This window comes from Cebus imitator, unplaced genomic scaffold, assembly GCF_001604975.1.
Source record: "Cebus imitator isolate Cc_AM_T3 unplaced genomic scaffold, Cebus_imitator-1.0 Scaffold260, whole genome shotgun sequence".
NCBI classification, from domain to species: Eukaryota; Metazoa; Chordata; class Mammalia; order Primates; family Cebidae; genus Cebus; species Cebus imitator.
The window spans coordinates 68745-88937 of NW_016107575.1; the positions used below are offsets into that span (position 1 = coordinate 68745).

At 44.9% G+C, this 20193-nt stretch overlaps 1 protein-coding gene and 1 non-coding gene across 3 annotated transcripts in view; both read right to left on the bottom strand.

The window, feature by feature from the left end:
• KIAA1549 (KIAA1549 ortholog) overlaps positions 1–20193 on the bottom strand; it is a 155257-nt gene that overhangs the window by 25884 nt on the left and 109180 nt on the right. For both annotated transcript variants that reach the window (XM_017499721.2, XM_017499719.2), the window contains exons 13-16: positions 16781–16986; positions 15151–15374; positions 13906–14059; positions 6492–6809 (exon numbers count right to left, since the gene is read on the bottom strand). In XM_017499721.2, coding sequence (XP_017355210.1) covers positions 6492–6809; positions 13906–14059; positions 15151–15374; positions 16781–16986 — 902 coding nt within the window. The remainder of the gene's footprint in view (positions 1–6491; positions 6810–13905; positions 14060–15150; positions 15375–16780; positions 16987–20193) is intronic.
• LOC119467109 lies at positions 7868–7974 on the bottom strand. The gene has a single exon (XR_005195639.1). It is a non-coding gene; the product is annotated as a U6 spliceosomal RNA (small nuclear RNA).

Consider the following 20193-nt stretch of genomic DNA (forward strand, 5'->3'; position numbering starts at 1 on the left):
AGAGACGGGGTTTCACCATGTTGACCAGGATGGTCTCGATCTCTTGACCTCGTGATCCACCCGCCTCGGCCTCACAAAGTGCTGGGATTACAGGCGTGAGCCACCGCACCCGGCTAATAATATTCTTTACTATGAGATCGACTTTGGCTAACATTAACACAGCCCCTCCAGCTTTCTATGATTAGTGTTAGTATGGCATATCTTTCTCCAAACTTTTCTCTGTACTTTTCCTTTTTACCTATTTGTATCTTTGCATTTAATGAAAATGTCTTGTAGGCAGCATATACTCAATTCTTCCTTTTTATCCAAACTGACAAGCTCTGCCCTTTAATAGGGATGTTTAGACTATTTATATTTAATGTGATTATTGACAGGGCTGGATTTAAATCAACCATATTGGTATCTGTTTATAATTTTTCCTATCTGTGCTTTATTGCTTTCACTTCCTTTTCTGCCTTATTTTGTGCTTTTAAAAAATGATTTCATTTTGACTCCTTTGTTGGCTTATTCATGGTTTCTATTATGCATTTTTCACTTATCACAGTCTACCAGTAAGCACTGTTATTCTGCTTCATTAGAACAACAGAACATTAAAATAGCAAACTTCCATTTCCCCTTTCTTGGCCTTTTGTGCCGCTGTTTCATATATTTACTTCTATATATTTATTACCCCCCCACAATATATGCTTATTACTTTCATTTTAAATAGTCAATCCTTTTTAAAGTTTTAAATAATGAAGAGAGGGTTTTAAAAAATAATTCCCCACACACATATTTATACTTCCACTGTTTTTCATATACTTATGTAGATTCAGGTCTTCACATGGTATCATGGTACCTTAAAGATTTCTTGTAACATTTCTTATAATGCATGTCAGCTGGTGATGCATTATTTCAGCTTCTGTATGTCTGAAAACGTTTTTATTTCACCTTAGTTTTTGAAAGATATTTTTGCTAGATACAGAATTCTAGGTTAATCATTTGGTCCTTCAGTTTTTTGAAGATTTGTTTCACTGTCTTCTGGACAATGTGATTTCTTCTGTCATCCTTGTCTTTGTTCCACTGTATATAATGTGTTCTTGTTCTCTGGCTGCTTTTAAGATCTTTTTGATTCGTTTGAAGCAATTTAGACTATGGCATTTTTTGGTATAGTTTTCTTCATGTTTCTTGCACACAGTGTTCACCAACCAATGGATCTGTGGATTTTCAGTTTCCACCAAATTTGGAAAATTTGGGGCCATTATATCTTTTTAAAAACAATTCTATTGGGTATGTTTGAGGTTTATAACATAATAGTACTGGCTACATACAGATAGTAAAATGGTTACTTACAGTGAAGCAAATCAACATATTTATCATCTCACATACATTTTTGGGACGAAAGTAGCTAAAATCTACTTATTTAACAAAATCCCCAATATAATCACATTTTATTAACTATAGTCCTCATTTGGTACTTTAGATCTCTAGGCTTGTTTATCCTACACATCCCCCACTTTGTATCCTTTGATCTCCATCTCCCTTCCTTTCCCCTCCCACCTCTAGTACTTTTTTTTTTTTTAAGACTGGTCCTCTCCCACACAAGATTTCATTTTTAGTGAAGTTTTTAATAATTTATAATTAAATTCTTTCTAGCAGTTTTAAAGAGTTTTTTTTTTTTTTTTTAAGATTTCACATATAAGTGACATCATGCAATGTTTTTCTTTCTGTTTCTGGCTTATTTCACTTAGCATAATATCTTCCAGATCCATCCATGTTGTAGCAAATAGCAGGATCTCCTTTTTAAAGGATAAATAATATTCCATTGTATACATGCGCAACATTTTCTTTATCCATTCATCCATCAGTGGATGCTCAGGTTATTTTCACACCTTGGTTATTGTGAATAGTGCAGTAATGAACATGGGAATGCAGATATCATTAAAAGATGGTGATTTTACCTTCTTTGGGTACACACCAGGAACAGGGATTGCTGGGTCATATGGTAGTTCTATTTTTAACTTCTTTAGGAACCTCTACACTATTTTCCATAATGGCTATACCAATCTACATTGCCATTAACAGGGTATGAGGGGTCCCTTTTCTCCACACCCTCGCTAACATTTATTATTTCTTAACTTTTTTGATAATACTCATTCTAACAAGTGTGAGGCAGTATCTCCTAAAGGGTTTTGTTTTGTTTTGAGACAGTCTTGCTCTGTCACCCAGGCTGGAGTGCAATGGCATGATCTTGGCTCACTGCAACCTCTGCCTCCTGGGTTCAAATGATTCTTGTGCCTCAACCACCTCAACAGCTAGATTACCAGCATGTACCACCATGCCCAGCTAATTTTTGTATTTTTAGTAGAGACGGGGTGTCACCATATTAGCCAGACTGGTCTTGAACTCCTGAGCTCAAGCAATCTGCCTGTCTCAGCCTCCCAAAGTGCTAGGATTACTTACAGGTGTGAGCCACTGCACCCAGCCTCACAGAGGTTTTAATTTGTATTTCCCTGATGACTAGTGATGTTGAACACTGTTTCATATACCTGTTGGTCATTTTCATGTCTTCTTTGGAAAAATGTCTGTTCAAATCCTTTGCCCATTTTTAAATTGGATTATTTATTTTTCCGCTATTGAGTTGTAAGAGTTTTTTAAAATAAATTTTCGATACTAAGTCCTTATCAGATATGTGGTATATGAATATTCTTTTCCATTCCGTGGTTGCCTTTTTCACTGAAACATTTTCAATGTTTTCCTTTGCTGTGCAGAGCTTTTTCATTTGATGCAGTACCATTTATTTATTTTTGCTTTTATAACCTGAGCTTTTGGTGTGATATCCAAAAAATCATTGCCAAGGTCAATATCAAAGAGGTTTTCTCCCATGTTCTCTTCTAGGAGTTTTATAATTCGGTTCTTACACGTAGGTCTTTTATTCATTTTGAGTTGATTTTTGTGTACAGGAGTCCAACTTCATTCTTTTTGCGTGTGGGAATCTAGTTTTCCCCTTATCCTTTACTGAAAAGACTGTCCTTTCCCCATTGTGTCCTCTTGGTGCCCTTGTCAAAAGTTAGTTGACCATATATGTGTGGATTTATCTGTGGGCTCTCTCTTCTGTTCCACTGGTCCATGTTTCTGTTTTTATGCCACTACCATACTGTTTTTCTTACTACAGCCCACTAATTTTTTCTTCTGCAATATGCAATCTGCCTTCAATCCCATCCAGTATATTTTTTATCTCAGAGACTGTAGTTTTTATCTCTAAGCTTGATTTTTGTACTTTAATATTTTCAATGCTTCTGGTTAATGTGTACACTCTTTCCTCTAGCTTCTTTAATCTATGGAACTCCATTGTAAGAATTCTTTTAATATCCTGTCTACTAGTTCTTTTTTTTCTTTTTTTTTTTGTGTGTGAGACAGGTTTTGCTCTGTCACCCAGGCTGGGATGCAGTGGTGCAATCATGGCTCACTGTAGCCTCAGCCTCCCAGGCTCAAGTGATCCTCCCACCCTAGCCTCCTAAGTAGTGCTCAGCTAATTTTTATATATTTTTTGTAGAAACAGTCTCACTGTGTTGCCCAGGTTAGTCGTGGGCTCAAATAATCCTCCTGTCTCAGCCTCCCAAGGTGCCAGGACTACAGGTGTGAGCCACTGCACACAGCTTGTCTGCTCATTCTATCATCTGTGTCACTTTCCTGCTTCTTCATTTGTTTACTTTGATTTGATGCAGACGTTATTAATTTCACCTTACTGACTGCTACATATTTTTGTGTTTCTATAAATATTCTTGAGTTTTGCTTAGGTTTAGATGTCATGCTTTTGTGGTTTGTTAGGTGGAGCCAGAGCAGCTTTAAGGCAAAATGCTTCCGAGTGCTCTAACTGATGTTGTGTGAATCATGCAATTTCCACCGACTGCTGGGAAAGAAACCGTATTCACCTGCTCAGGCTGCCATAACAAAATACCTTAGAACTGGTGGATTAAAACAACAGAAACTTATTTTCTGGTAGTTGTGGAGGCTGGAATGTCTTACATCAACGTCTGGCAGTGTTCAGTTTCAGGTGAGGGCTTTCTTCCTGGCTTGCAGACAGTTGCCTTCTCTGTGTCCTAACCTGGCTGGACAGAGAGCTCTGGAGTCTCTTCCTCATATTTTAAGGGCAGCCGTTCTATTGAATGGGGACTCTACCCCTACAGCCTCATTTACTCTTACTCGCCTCCCTAAAGGTCCTTATCTCCAATGCAGTCACGGTGGGGGAGGGGGCGGTTACGGCTTCAACTTGTGATTTTAGGGAGGACACAGTTCAATCCATAGCAACAGCTTATTCCCAGGCCTGTGTGAATTTTGAGGATTGTTTTTTCTGATCTTTTTGGGGGGCTCTTTTGGGTAGCTTCTGTGTACCCATAAACCAATCAGTACTCAAAGGTTCTCTGCAGATGCCTACAATCCTGCTCAGGGCATCTCTCTCCTTTCCTGTACTCTCTCTTGTGAACTGCAGCTGCCTTTTCCTCCCCAGACTTCCAAACTCCATTTCTTCAACTCAGGGAGACCACGGGGCTCTGCCTGGGGTGCTAGCCCCTGCACCATGAATACAAACTCCAGACATAAGCTGGAACAACTGGAGGGCTCAGTTCACTTCTCACTGATACCTGTCCCTTCTTGCCTAATGTCTAATGTCATGTCACCCAGATACTCCTTTCAATGTTTTTGTTTTCCTTTTTTTTTGAGACTGAGTCTCACTCTTTCGCCCAGGCTGGAGTACAGTGATGTGATCTCAGCCCCTGCAACCTCCACCTCCTGGGTTCAAGCAATTCTCTGCCTCAGCTTCCCAAGTAGCTGGGATTACAGGTATGCACTATCATGCCCAGCTAATTTTTTGTATTTTAGTAGAGACGGGGTTTCATCATCTTGGCCTGGCTGATCTTGAACTCCTGACCTCGTGATTCACCTGCCTCGGCCTCCCAAAGTTCTGAGATCACAGGCATGAGCCACTGCGGCCAGCCCTCCTTTCAGTGTTTCCATGTTTCAGGAAGGAAGTTAAACCCAGGCTGTGTTCCTCCCTCTTGTCCAAAAGAAGCCTGTCCCATACACTTTAATTTCTGTGCCTCTGCTATACTTCCCACCACCTGCAACATTCTTCAACTGACAACCACTGATTATCCTTGAGACTTCCACAGAGATGCTATTTTGTCCAGAAAAGTCCTTCGCAAAAGACCTCAAGGCTCTGCGAGATGCCCCTCCCCCATCACATCCTCGCGCCATGGCACCTTCCACGCTGCACTGGAATTACACAGAGTAATCGTCCACAGAGCCTTGATCGTCTCAGAGCCTCCAATGGATTGCAAAAACCGGAGGACAGGGGTCTGTACTGGGCACTACTCTATCTCCAGCACCCAAGCAGAGGACCTGCAATCCAGCCGGTGCTGCGTAAATATATTTGACTGGATAAGCAAATGAGAAAAGTTTAGTGACCAGATGGCAGCGGTATCCACGCTTATTTATCACCGAGGTTTGCTGTGTACCACACGTTTCCTGAATTATAAATCAGCTGTAATTTTGAAGATATCTGTCGGAACAAGCTATATTTTAAAATTAAAAACAAGAATGATTCGATTGACTGGTATTCCCACCCCACCCCACATGACAGCAGTTACCCACACTGTAGGCTCCATGCCTCCCATGCCCCAAAGGAGAAAAGCTATTGCTAAAGGCCTACTCTGGAAATTCAAACCCATTTCAGAGGCAAAACATATTTTACCATATGTTTATTGCCACTCAATTTCACCATCACAAGGTGGACACTCCCTGTCTAATAAATTCATACCATGACCTATTAGCTTCTCTTCAGTGTCAAATCTTAGTCCAATCATTTCATCTGAAATTAGCAGAAAATAATGTCAGCTTTACTTCCTTGAATTTTACTTCTCTGTGTCACAGGAAGGTAAATTTGAAAGGACTGTCTAAGGAAAACATAAATGATAACCAAGGCAGACGAAATGCTGAAATGTCAACCCCTAAGATGGGAAGCTGACATTTGAAGGTAGCTGTCACTGCCCACATGGGGACTAGCTGCCTACAGTCCCAGGACCTCAGGGGTCTCTCCAGTACCAGGTGGCTGTACAAGAAGCTGAACGATCTGGATACATTCTAAACTGCAACTTTTCTGGAGACATCAACAAGGATGCATTCGACAGTTATCCCACCTCCATTCTGTGACACTGTGAGGAACCCAGAAAGAAGCTTCCATAAAATCCCCCTCCATTCCTCTGCAAAGCAGAGGTCCTCCCGCCTTGGGCTCCTAAATTGCTGGGATTACAGGCATGAGCCTGTAAACCTGCATAAAAGGATACTTCCAACATTAAGAATTAATTTAGTAGAAGATCAAAACTAAGACCCATCATCCATGTTTTAATTCTTATCAAATGCAGCCACAGTTGTGTGTGGAGCTTCAAAGTGAGGCAGTCAGGCAACAAGGCTTTAACATCTTGCCCACCAGAGAATTTTAGGCCAGTACTTACACTGCAGGGGTTGTTGGTCGTCTGGGCTGGGCTGTAGAAAGACCCCCACTGGGTGGCTCGCCTCTCTTCCCGGGAAGGGGTGCTGTTCACGGGCAGGCCGGGTGGGACTCCTGGGCCCGCACCTGCAGCATTGGCAGGCTGGCTGCTGGGGGCCACGAGGGCAAAGGCGTCGTCCAGAAGGGAGTGCATGGTCTGGCGTGCCTCCTCAATGGATGGCTGGGGCGGGATGTACTGGGAGGCCGGGAAGGGAAGGGCTGGATACCTCCCCAGTTCCAAGGAGGATGGCGTCTGCACATCGGCTGGGAGGTCAGGATCCGACTACGGTGGGAAATGGTAAAGGAAGAATCACACATGAGTTTTTGTGGCAACCCTAAACAGTTTTCCTGACACTGAGGAAAAATTCTATCCTAAGAATTAAAAAATGACAGTTGAGGCTGTGCCCAATGGCTCACACCTTGAATCCCAAGACTTTGGGAGGCTGAGGTGGAGGAGCACTTGAGGCCAGGAGTTTAAGGCCAGCCTGGGCAACATAGTGAGACCCCAGCTCTAAAAAAAAAAAAAAAAAAAGAAAAAAAGAAAGAAATTAGCCAGGTATGGTCACGTGCACCTGTAGTCCCAGTTACTTGGGAGGCGAAGTGAAAGGATAGCTTGAGCCCAGGAATTTGAGGTTGCAGTGAGCTATGATCACCTCATTGTACTCCAGCCTGGATGACAGAGTGAGACCCTGTCTCAAAAAAATTTAAAAAATGACATCTGAGGAATGTGCATTACATTTCATGGGAAGGAATGGAGAGGCTTCAAGCAGAAAAACATTGGCAACATTCAACAGTCAGTTTTTCAATAACACTCTATTTACAAAGCATTTCAGTGCCTAGAAGTGAACACTTTTACTGAAAGCTCCTAAACAGCCAAAAAATGTATTTCAAAGTATATATACTGAAAAAAACTAGTAAATTTTCCATAAATAGAAGCCAAAAAGTAAAGCAGTCTATCAACTGTTAGAAAATAGCCTTACATACCCTTAAAAGATCAAAACTTTTTAAATTATGCATATTAAAACTATGTATGTGGGCTGGGTACAGTGGCTCACACCTGTAATCCCAGCAACATGGGAGACCAACGCAGGAGGATCATTTCCAGGGAGGCCAGGAATTTGAAACTAACCTAGGCAACATAGCAAAACCCCCATCTTTACAAAAAATTGCTTAAAAGTTTGCTGAAGGTGGTGGTGAGCACCTGCAGGCCCGGCTACTCGTGAGACTGAGGCAGGAAAATCTCCTGAGCCTAGGAGGTGGAGGTTGCAGTGAGCTGACTGCCCCACTGCACCCCAGCCTGGGTGACAGAGAGACCTAGACTCTTTTTTTTTTTTTTTATTTTTTTCTATGGAAAACTTCACGAATTTGCATGTCATCCTTGCACAGGGGCCATGCTAATCTTCTCTGTATCATTCCAATTTTAGTATATGTGCTGCCAAAGCAAGCACCCTAGACTCTTAAAAAAAGAGTCCAGTATATTGTGTAAGCAATTACAATATTTTACGAAAACTATTCAGAACCATTTGTCTTTAAAATGAAGGTATCTCTGGATCACATGAGTCATTAAGAAAGGTTTCAATTATGTTCTCTACCTACTGTTTAAGACGTAGGAATATAAGTAACAATAAAGATTTTTTAAAATCTTATTTTGAGGTCAGGTGTGGTGGCTCATGCCTGTAATACCAGCAATTTGGGAAGCCGAGGTGAGCGGATCATGAGGTCAAGAGATCAAGACCATCCTGGCCAACATGATGAAACTCCACCTCTACTAAAAATACAAAAATTAGCTGGGTGTGGTGGCATGCACCCGTAGTCCCAGCTACTTGGGAGGCTGAGGCAGAAGACTCGCTTGAACCCAGGAGGTAGAGGTTGCAGCAAGCAGAGATTGCACCACTGCACTCCAGCCTCGCGACACAGTAAGGCTCTGTCTCAAAACAAAGAAAAGAAAAAAAAAATCTCATTTCTCAATACCGTTACGAGCAAAACATGGTCATAATCTAATCTACACTGGGCAAACTGCAAGAGACAAAATTGGGAACCAACGGATGGAGAGTCCTTTCTGGTCTTACAGGCTCCATAAGCCCAAACAGCAAGGTGACGACAGCAGACACAGTGAAGAGAGAAGAGGTTCTGCTCGAGGGGCTGGGAACCCTATCCCCTGTAAGGAAGGGTGGGCAGCTTCTATCTAGAACGCTTCACTTGCTACGTGCCTGCAGTTTAGCCCAGCGAGCTGGACCATTGTACTCAAGGGGCCAAGGAAAACATTCCCTTACCGTCTGGATCAATGAGTCTACTACAAAGATAAACTACTCCACAGACATATCCTTAACCTTAGCCCCCTGTCTGGAAAATGCTTCCTAACAGGTGATCAGTTATTATTCCTGCCAGCGTCGGGGCCAGGAGGTTCTTAACTCCAAACTGAGACTGAACCAAACTCGTCACACCACGGTCAGCCCACAGACAGGTTTTAATTGGCCTGCACACTCTTTTCATGGATAACCATTATTTTAAACATCTGGAGATTTCATATTAACACTCAGACTGCTGGGATCTCTTGGTAGAGTCTGAGGCTCTGGCATGACCAGGCCCTCACTCCACATAGGAACCACCAGCTGCCAGGAAGCAGCGACTGCCCTTGTGGGGTGGGGTAGGTGCTCTGCTCTTCTCTCCACGGCAGTCTCCACCGGCGACCTCCCTCTCATGCACGTGACATGCTTCGGCTTATGAGTCCATTTCCCCCAAATCGCAATATCCCAGTAGAGGTTCCACTAAGTGAGATTTGTCCTTGAGGAATTCTAAGTGACAACGTGGAGCCCCAAGGTGGCCTCTGGTTGATGATGTCACCTTGGAAGGGACCTGTGCTCCTTTCTTATGGGGGATTAAGGTCCACAGTCAGGCCCTTCTCCAATTCTTGATTTTCTTGAGGAGCAGATGAGGAACCCTGGTCAGCAACGTACCATCAACCTACAGCTCACGGGTGGAAAGAAGGGAGGGCGTGTCTGGAAGAACAGCCTACTGATAAGTAAGAGGGTTTCTCCAGAGACAGAAGCAACATTCCTGGCGGTGATTCCGGTGGCTGCCTGTGTGGCTCTACTGCAGTATGGTGATCAAAAAACTGCAGGTGAAACTGAGATTCCACTGTGGGAAAGGATCTCAGATGCTTTTGAGGAGAGCCCCCAGCGGCTACAACCACCGCCAATCTCATTCTTGGCAGCCAGAATTTCAGAGAAGGCTACACTTCTATACGAGAGAGACGATCTGCAGATGGGAAGGATGGTGCCCTTGGATTCCCACTGGGCCCCATGAATCCTGCCAGAAGGTCGGGAGCGCTTGGGCCAGGATGCTTCCGCTTCCTGTCCTTCCTCTTCCTGTTTTCTCCTAATTTTGCAGGCAAGACTGTCAGAACTTACAGGCCGAGAAGAGGTTTTACTCAATTTTCTATATTCTAACATCTATATTTAGAATATAGATGTTTCACAGAGACGTGTTCAGATCCAGTCTATCTATCATTCTTCAGAAAGAAATCTGCATGTTTTTACTGTCAGTCGTCAAAGTTACGTATTTTGGCGCCAATTCTGCCGTCCTTTGTGGGTGTTGTAAGAGAGTGATCACACAGCCTGGTTGCCCAGGACTACCTCAGCTTATGCCTGCTGTCCCACTGTGATGTAGCACACCCCCTTACACTTTCAAAAGTGTCTGGATTGGATGATAACTTACATCAAACTTTTTCGGTAAAGGACCAGACAATAAATATTTAGGTTTTAGGAGTCATACAGTCTGTCACAACTACTCACCTCTGCCTTGCAGCAAAAACAGTCATTGATATCAAGCTAACAAATGGGTGTGGTTGTTGCAATAAAACTTTATTTAGGCCAGGCTTGGTTGGCTCATGTCTATAATCCCAGAAGTTTGGGAGGCCAAGGCAGGGGGATCACTGAGCCCAGGGGTTTGACACCAGCCTGTGCAACCTGGCAAAACTCCAGATCTACTAAAAATATAAAAATCAGCCATGCAAGGTGGCATGCACCTGTAATCACAGCTACTTGGGAGGCTTAGGTGGGGGGATCACCTGAGCTTGGGGAGATCGAGGCTACAGCGAGCTGTGACTGCGCCACGGCACTCCAGCCCGGGCAACAAAGCTGAAGTGTCTCAAAAAAAGAAAAATTACTTACAAAAAAAGGCAGCTGGTTGGATTTCCAATGAGGCCTGAATTATAATAGTAACACTCATTACAAGGAACCAAGGAGCCAGGCGCGGTGGCTCAAGCCTGTAAACCCAGCACTTAGGGAGGCCGAGGTGGGCGGATCACCAGGTCAAGAGATCGAGACCATCCTGGCCAACACGGTGAAACCCCGTCTCTACTAAAAATACAAAAATTAGCTGGGTGTGGTGGTGTGTGCCTGTAGTCCCAGCTATTGGGAGGCTGAGGCAGGAGAATTGCTTGAAGCTGGGAGGCGGAGGTTGCAGTGAGCCGAGATTGTGCCACTGCACTTTGTATGGTGCCTGGCAATAGAGTGAGACTCTGTCTCAAAAAAAAAGGAAACAAGGAATATTTCTCTTGGCCTTAGGAGAACAGAGCCCTTAAGGAGAAGGTATCTTTGAAGGGAAAGTGGAAAATTCAATGTAATTCAAAAACACATAGTACTTCCCTAGTATAGGCTTGAAGATGGAAAAAAAAAACCTGTACATGTACCACTGATTCTCTAATAAAAGTTTGTGTTTGGGGGCGGTGCTGGAAGATAAACTACCTAAGAAAAGATGATTTCTGAGAAAGGCATTATCTTTGAAAGTAAGTGTTTCAGAATTCAAAATCTGAGGAAGATTTTTATTTTGGGGAAATCTGTGAAAGAAGGAGTCGCTAAAGGCAAGCAGCCTCTGGGGTGGTGTTTTCCAGGAAAAGCTGCTCTGCATCCACAGGAGGAGGAATCTGCACTCTCTGCTAGGAAAAAAGGAAGAAAAAAGGATGGTGCAAGCCGCCGTGAAAGAAGCTTGATCTAGGGTCACTGAGGCAGGCAAATGAAGACAGGTTCCTCCCCACAGAAAACTCAAGCATTTAAAAAATCAAAGGGAGGGGGTTGAGAAGGCTCCCCACAGATTCCTTTGAAAGAGGAGCCAAGGTTGGCTGGGGAAGTGAAGGGGAAGAAGGAAGGCTGCCCCTTCTGTTAGTTCCACACCACACCAAGCCTCCACTTGGCACAGACAAAAGCTCCGGGTGACAACCCTGGGAAGCCCTTCCCAGATCAAGCCAAACCCCACAGATGCCCAAATGCCCCCAAAACCCAACACAGCACAAGAGCGCCACCTGCTGTAAGAGCAGCCAAGCACTACATCTAGAAAGTAACAGGAACTATTCAATTCATTCTGAGGAAGAGAGCAGTTTTTTAATCGAGGGCCCAACTTTGGAATCGCACCGATCCTCATGAGGAGATCAAGAAGGTCGGTCTTCAGGAGCCTAGAAATACCGTAAGTTCCTAAAGAAAAGTCTGGTTCTTTCAGATGATCATAATTCAGTTGTATTTAGGCCCCATCTCAGTAAAGTATACCATATATACTCAGTATATCTAGTATTTGTGTAATTATATTTAGCATCTTTAAGTGCTTGTTAGTTGTATAATTTAGGAGAAAAATACAAACTCAACTAAGACATGGCTGCTCGCATAAGCTCTATCTAAAGCAATCGCATCCATCGTGAATCCCTTCTGGAAAGGTGTACTTTTTGCTAACATGTCTCTAAACAAGGCTGGCCCTGTGGGTACCTCTAGGAGGAGAGAGGGCCCTGCTGCAGCAAGGCAGGGCTCTCCTGGCACGGAGTTCAGGATGCCCTTTGTTTTCCAGTGCTGCCGAGGTTAGCTGTACCTGGCTTGTCCTCTCTGTCTTGGGGTGTCTTTGTGTCTGTATTTCTCATGGGCATTAAGTGAGGCTGGTTCTCTCTCCCCTACTCAGTGCAGTCTGTGTGTATGCATCTTATGCTATCAACATCTGCCTTTAACACTTGAAGCAAAGTTGTCTGGACCTCTGTTAAATTACAAAAAAAAAAAAAAATCCCTGGCTGGGCGTGGTGGCTCATGCCTGTAATCCAAGCACTTTGGAGGCCAAGGTGGGCGGATCACGTGAGGTCGGGAGTTCATGACCAGCCTGACCAACATAGTGAAACCCCGTCTTAAAAAAAAAAAAAAAAAAAAATCCCTCATTTATTTATTTATTTAGAGCCGGGGTCTTGCTCTGTCACCCAGGCTGGAGTGCAATGGTGCAAAAATCTCACTGCAGCCTCAACCTTCTGGGCTGAAGCAATTCTCCCACCTTAGCCTCCCAAGTAGCTGGGATTACAGGCAGGCACCACCACACCTGGCTAATTTTTGCAGTTTTCGGAGAGACAGGGTTTCGCTATATTGCCCAGGCTGGTCTCCAATTCCTGGGCTCACGCAATCCGCCTACCTCGACCTCTCAAAGTGCTGGTGCTACAGGTGTGAGCCACTGTTCATTATTTCTTAGTTTCCGTTAACCTCTTTCTCCCATAAAAGTAAAATATATACAAGCAAATACACTATCTCGTTAGCACTCCAAGGACAGTACAGGGAAATAAAACCCTAAATATCCCTCCTCCCATTAGGAAACCCAGCTGGGCTAGCTCAGTCAGTACAGCATGAGACTCTTGATCTCAGGGTCATGCCCTCACACCTGTAATCCTAGCACTGTGCGAGGCCAAGGCTGGAGGATCACTTGAGGCCAGGAGTTTGAGACCAGCCTGGGCAACATGCTGAGACCCCATCTCTACAAAAAAATTTTTTTAATTAGCTGGGTATGGTGGCGCACACGTGTGGTCCTAGCTCTCAGAAGACTGAAGTGGGAGGATCACTTGAGCCCAGGAGGTTGAGGCTGCAGTGAGCCTTGATCACACCACTGCACTCCAGCCTGGACAACAGAGTAAGACCCTGTCTCACAAAACAACAACAACAACAACAAAACCAAATAACCCTCTGACTAGGGAAAAGGAAAAAAACCTTTAGGATATTTCTCTCTCTCTCTCTCTCTCTGTTTTCCAGTTAACCTCAAACATGTCCCATTGTGAAGTCTGAGAGAGCAGGGCTTACATATAAAGAGGAAAAACACAGAGTGTGTTTCCAGAGGTGGCACTCGGCAGCACCCTGGTTGACAGGACTCAAGTCTCCCCTTAGAAGGGGTGGCCACCCCACCCACTTCATGACCTAGACGGCCCTGGCGCATCAGCCGTCAGATGTGGACACCACACAGGGCAGCTGCCCAGGCTGCTTCTCCTCCCTCTTTGGCGCATCTTCTAGGAGCTGCCCCGCCCTGCCCCACCTTGCCCCACCTTGTCCCACCCTGCCCTGGTTTCAGAAGCCGGAGTCAGCGGCACGCACTGGGCATCCGATGTAGGCTGAGTTGTGGACGCCGGGGGGCCTCCGGTAGGTGCCATCGCTGTCCGTGGTGATGAGCCTGTCCTTCTCAGCATCAGCAGGACAGCCGTTGACCTGGTGTTTCCGGCGAGGCTTGGGAGAACGTTTTATCCGTGAGCTGCCAAGAAAAAGAGAAATTATCTTCGTAGGAAATAACCCTTTTGCCACTGGTTTATCAACGAAACATTAAGTACCCTGAGCACCCAGCATGCGCTGGTCACTGGAATAAATACCCTCTAGGATATAAACGGTGCCTACAACGCAGCCTCTGCTCTAAGGAAGCTCAGCACCTACCCAAACAGACCTATTAACCCACGGGGAGCAACCCAGAATGACAGGAAGCCCTCTACAATCATGACACCATTTAGCCGTAAAGACGTTCAAAAAAGGAGAGGTCAGTGGGACTCTTAGCCCCATGGGCCGGAACGGGGTCTTAGAGAGTGAACAGGACCTGCAGCCAGGGAGGGATGTGGGAAGCAGGTGCCAGGGGCAGACACCGCAGGCAGGTGAATGCCCAGGGACTACCAGGCGGTTTCCTGGGTGGTGGTTCTGTCCGTGTGGCTGACCCATGGAAAACAGCTGGAGTGGAGGGGCAGGGCCAGCCTTCGACAGGTACACAGGTCTCACCTGGCAGGCAACCAGAGCCACTCCGGGTTTTGAGCAGAGAAAGACATGTATGGGCGCCGTGTTTAAGGAAAATGCATCTACATTGGGACGGGAGGCTGGGAGGCTGGGGGAAGGTGAGACCCCAGACCCTGCAGGCAGCTGTGAGAAAACCAACGCAGATCTGCTGGGCGCCAGCCTGGGTGGCTCCCGGAGATGAAGATAGTGGAGGTGACAGAGTGGGAGGCGAGGAAGAGCCGAGGACGCCACAGAAGGAGCCGGGGTGGGAAGGAAAGGGTGAGTGCAGTTTTAGATAAGCTCAATTGGAAGAGACAGATGAAATCCCGAGGCAGGCAGAGGGGCAGAGGTGAGAACAAAGCCGACATCTCCCAGGACAAGGTGACCCTCAGCCAGAGGTCGCCTTCCGAGTGGCCTCCACACCCTTCAATGCAGGGACCCCTTCAACTATTTTCAGTGACCTCCACGTGAATGCGGATGGGGTCCTTCTGCCACAGGCCCTGCAGCAGCAGAGGGGCTCCTGTCCTGCTCCTGTGCCCCCGAAGCAGGCGCTCTTCCCAGCCGCCCAGCCACAGGCGCCCAGCCCACCTCTTTCTGGGCTCTATGAACACGGAGGGCACGCTGGCCGTGGGATCCAAGATCTTGTCGATCTGCATCTGTGCCCTGCGGTACACCCGGTGCCGCTCCTTGGTGTCGCCAGAGGACAGGTCGTCCACTACCGGGAACTCGTAGTGGCCGCGGCGCTTGGCGCGCAGGCGGATCTTGTTGCGGTGGTGTTCGATCTCAGACTTGTGCCGCAGCGCGGTCTGAATCTGAGGAAGGGGGACAGGAGAGAACGACAGCCGCGGAAGTCCTGGGAGGCTTCTGGGACACACCCTTCGCAAAGCCTTTCATTTATTTATTTTTATTTTTATTATTTTTATTTATGTATTTTTTTTTGAGACAGGGTCTCACTCTGCCGCCCAGGCTAGAGTCAGTGGTGTGATCTCAGCTCACTGCAACCTCCACCTACCGGGTTCAAGTGATTCTCCTGTATCAGCCTCCAGAGTAGCTGGGATTACAGGCGCTTGCCACCATGCCCGGCTCATTTTTTTTTTTTTTTTTTTGTATTTTTTAGTAGAGACAGGGTTTCACTATGTAGGCCAGGCTGGTCTTGAACTCCTGACCTCAAATGATCCGCCTGCCTTGACCTCCCAAAGTGCTGGGATTACAAGCATTAGCCACCACGCCTGCCAGCAAAGCCTTTTAGGAAAGCCTTCCTGCTTTGCTTATCTCGCCCACCCTTAATTTGCTGTCTGTAGGTTCCACAGAGTCACCAAGAGGGTGACAGGCACAGCCCAGGCAAGGTGCACTGGAGTCTCGTCACCATTCCCGAAAGCAGGGGGGAAAAATCACACGAACCTTGGAAATCTGCTGGTGACAACTTTGAAGACACATCTGATAGCTAGATATAATATGCCCTGAGACAAGAATATTTTCCTCCTTTAGAGATTTTTAAATAAGACTGAAAGATATAAGGAAGATAATTACCTAGTGTCACTGAAACAAGTTCCCTGACATGAGACCCTCCTGCCCCCCAGAGTGTCATCCCCAAAGACGGAGACCTGAACTGGGTCTTATCGTGAGGGGGATCAGAAGCTGAAGTGATCCTTTCTGAGGAGAGCAGCCCCTGGTCGGCCACGCTAACACTTTTCTGCATGTCTGCCAATGCGCCCCACAGTTCCATGCACAGTATCTGATCTCCAACAAGCATGAGGTTTTCCATTAAGAATCCTTGTCAACAGCTTAGGCCTTTAATAACCAGTTGATACTGTAACTTGCACTCATTTTCAAACATTGACCAAATCAGAGTGTCAGAGTGTGAATTGGTTTTTTTTTTTTTTTTTTTTTTTTTTTTGCGACAGAGTCTTACTCTGTCACCCAGGCTGGAATGCAGTGGCATGATCCTGGCTCACTGCAACCTCCCCATCCTGGGTTCAAGTGATTCTCCTGCCTCAGACTCCCAAGTAGCTGGGATTACAGGCACACGCCACCAAGCCAGGTTAATTTTGCATTTTTAGTAGGAACGGGGTTTCACTATGTTGGGTAGGCGAGGCTCGAACTCCCCACCTCAGATGATCCACCTGCCTTGGCCTCCAAAAATGTGAGGATTACAGGCGTGAGCCACTGGGCCCAGGTGAGTTTTTTAATTAACAGACTTTTTAATAAAAGCAAATACCTCTTTGTTGATTTTATTGGTTTCTGCCACTCGATCAGCTGGGGAAGGGCGCTGCACAGGGGGTGCTGGGATTGGCTGCATGGCGATAAGCTGGATCTTACTGGGGACCCGCCGGCTAGCCTCCGGGGGGCGGGCGATCCTGTCCACGTGCTCAAAGATGGAGGCTGATGAGTGCTGCTCGTTTCCTGAACTGGGCAGTGGTGGTCCTGGAACAGAAGGAAAAGCAAAACATATACACAAAGTCATCTAAAGAAATAGCAAATAATCAGAATTGTGAATTATTCTTTAAAGAATCCTTAGATGGGGCCGTGACCAAAAATACATCCCCACTCCGGTGGCAGAGTGCTTGCAATTTCACACTCTGAGCTTAAATCGTCTGGGCTATATACTGTATCCTCTAGCTTCATTAAAAATTACAAGTGCCCTGAGAAAAGATGCGAGGAAAGCACGATGATACCGTGTCAAAAGCTGCACTGTTTTGTCTAACTGTGGTTCAAAATCTTCAGCCAGAAAGAATACAGGCCAGAAGGAGCCTGAAGTTGCTCAGTTGTCAATAAGCCATTCACAGAACTTTTAGAAAATACATTTATAGCAGCTCTGAACTCTTGCTACCATCAGGGAGGGAGCTTGCTGGAGTGATATACATTTAGTTGCCAAGGCAATGTCGTACTACAGAGAAAATGGAAGACGAGGGCATGCAGGCAGGTACCAGTTAACAATGACTTTTCAGTTCTGACATGGAAAGAAAACGAAGTTGAAGACACATGAAAAGAAAAAGCTGTTGCTTGCAGGGAATTAGTTCTGACTTATTTATTTTTTAAATTTATTATTTATTTATTTATTTTTGAGATGGAGTCTCACTCTTTTTCCCAGGCTGAAGTGCAGTGGCATGATCTCAGCTCACTGCAACCTCCACCTCCCAAGTTTGAGCAATTCTCCAGCCTCAGCCTCCCAAGTAGCTGGGATTACAGGTGTAATCCCACATGCCACCACACAAGGCTAATTTTTGTATTAATACTTTTAGTAGAGACAGGGTTTCACCATATTGGCCAGGCTGGTCTCGAACTCCTGATCTCAAGTGATCCACCTGCCTCAGCCTCCCAAAGTGCTGGGACTATAGGCAGGAGCCAACACACCCTGCACTAGTTCCTATTTCAAAAACAGGTGAAGAGTATATGGAAAAATGGTTACACAGCAAATTTTAGGCTATGTATATTTAACTGTAATAATTTTCTTAAAAACTAATCAGACCTGTGGAAAAAAAGAAAGTTAAATGCACAAAAAAAGACAAAAAAGAAACACTTAAAAACGTTAACAGAGACTGAATCTTCACATGATGGGATATTTTTCCCACTGTCTTTTATTTTTGATAATAAGGATTTTCTGTATTATTATTTTTACAGTAGAGATAATCCAAATAGATTTTAATTTTGAAAAGAGAAAAATAAACAGCGGCTGAGTAGAAAGAGCTAGTTAGTCACACTTAAGAAGATCAGCTGGCTGGGCACAGTGGCTCATGCCTGTAATCCCAGCACTTTGAGAGGCGAAGGCAGGATTGCTTGAGCCCAGGAGTTTGAGACCAGCCTAGGCAATACAGTAAGACCTTGTCTCTACATTTTTTTTTTTAATTAGCTGGGTGTGGTGGCACATGCCTGTAGTCCTAGCTACCCAGAAGGCTGCAGTGGGAGGATCCCGAGTCCAGGAGGTAGAGGTTGCAGCAAGCCGAGATCACATCTCTGTACTCCAGCCTGGGTGACAGAGTGAGACCCTGTCCCCCCACCCCACCAAAAATAGATCAATTTGTGCCCTTCCTCTAATCTGCCACAGTCACTTCTGGATGCTGCTTTCAAATAAATGGCCAGCAGGCTGACAGAGGGAATGAGTGCATGCAGAAACTGCCTCTAAACGAAAGCCTGACATCTGAAACTTCAAAGCCTAAGTGAAAAATACAAAGGTCTCTCCTCAGTGTAGAAAACATAGATGAGAGCAAAGCAGTAAGAAGCAGTTGATATTTCATATAAGGAAAGCACAGCATTGGTAAGTATGCCTGTATTTTCTCTCCATTTAAATCATATTCATTATCCCAAGCAATTAGAAGTTATTTGTCTGACTCTGAATGAATGATGTCTCTCTTAGCAAGGGGGCACCACTGTCTGGATTCCAGCTATGCTCAAGCTTTCTTCCCTGGCCCTACACCTAGAAGGAACCTGACTATTTGTGCAGCGGGAACACAGCCGGGCTCCACCATTCATCAGTGGCAGCTACTCAAGTTGCAGGCATAATGCCTAAAAGAAGATCATTAGCTTCGCCGACAGGCTAGCCCTGCTAACCCAGACTATAGAGTAACAGCAAATGTCACAGAGGGTAGCCCATTAAGCTATTGATACCTAGAGGTGGGATCACTTTCCTCCAGGGTGGCAGAGACCTCTGAGTTGCGGGGAGACAAGGGTGACAGGCATAAAAACAAAAAAGGCCCCTCGCCACGGTGCTGTCAGCCCTGCTTGGGTACCACTGGAGCTGCAGCCTGACACTGGACTCCTGTCCACAGCCCGGCCACCCCGTCCCCACTGCAGTCACGGTCCTTGCTTCATTCTCACTTGGTTGTTCACAGACTGCAAGCAGAGAAGGAGGGGACGCACAGACCTCGGGCCACTCTACAGAGCTGAGGGGCTAAGCAGAGGAGAGGAAATCAGAGGTGCAGAAAATCTTCCAGCTTCCATACTGCCCGGAGCCTAGGCAGCATGGCTGAAAAGAGGGGCTTTTAATTTTTTAACATATACATATAATATATGTTATATATCACACATATATAATTATATCACATATATTACGATTGTATATTTTGGTTTGTAGAACGATATATAATGTAAATATATATTATATAAACATATAACATAATGTAGTATAATTAGTAATATATAACTATTATATTAATAATTATATATAATATGATATATTTATATATCATATATTAATATATGTTATAATTACATAATATATATTGTTTGCTATGCATTGCACAATGTTTCTAAAAAAGCTACTTGTATAATAATGATTAGTACAAAGTACAGTGGACACACAGAGATTAATGCTGTGTGAATTCTGCCTTAAGGCAAGTAAGAACTTGGGATTAAAACCCCTTTCTCTTCGATTATTTTTTAACAGTAATGATATAAATTTTACTATATAGTCAAGATAACTATTGCACCTCGTAGTAACTATAATTAATAACAATATACTGTATACTTGAAAACAGCTAAGAGAGTGGATTTTAAGTGCTATCACAAAAAAAAAGCACTTGAGGTAATGCATATGGTAAATAGCTTGATTTCGCCCTTCCATAATACATACATATATCAAAACATCACCATTTAGCCATAAAAAAGAATGAAATCCTGCCATTTGCAGCAATA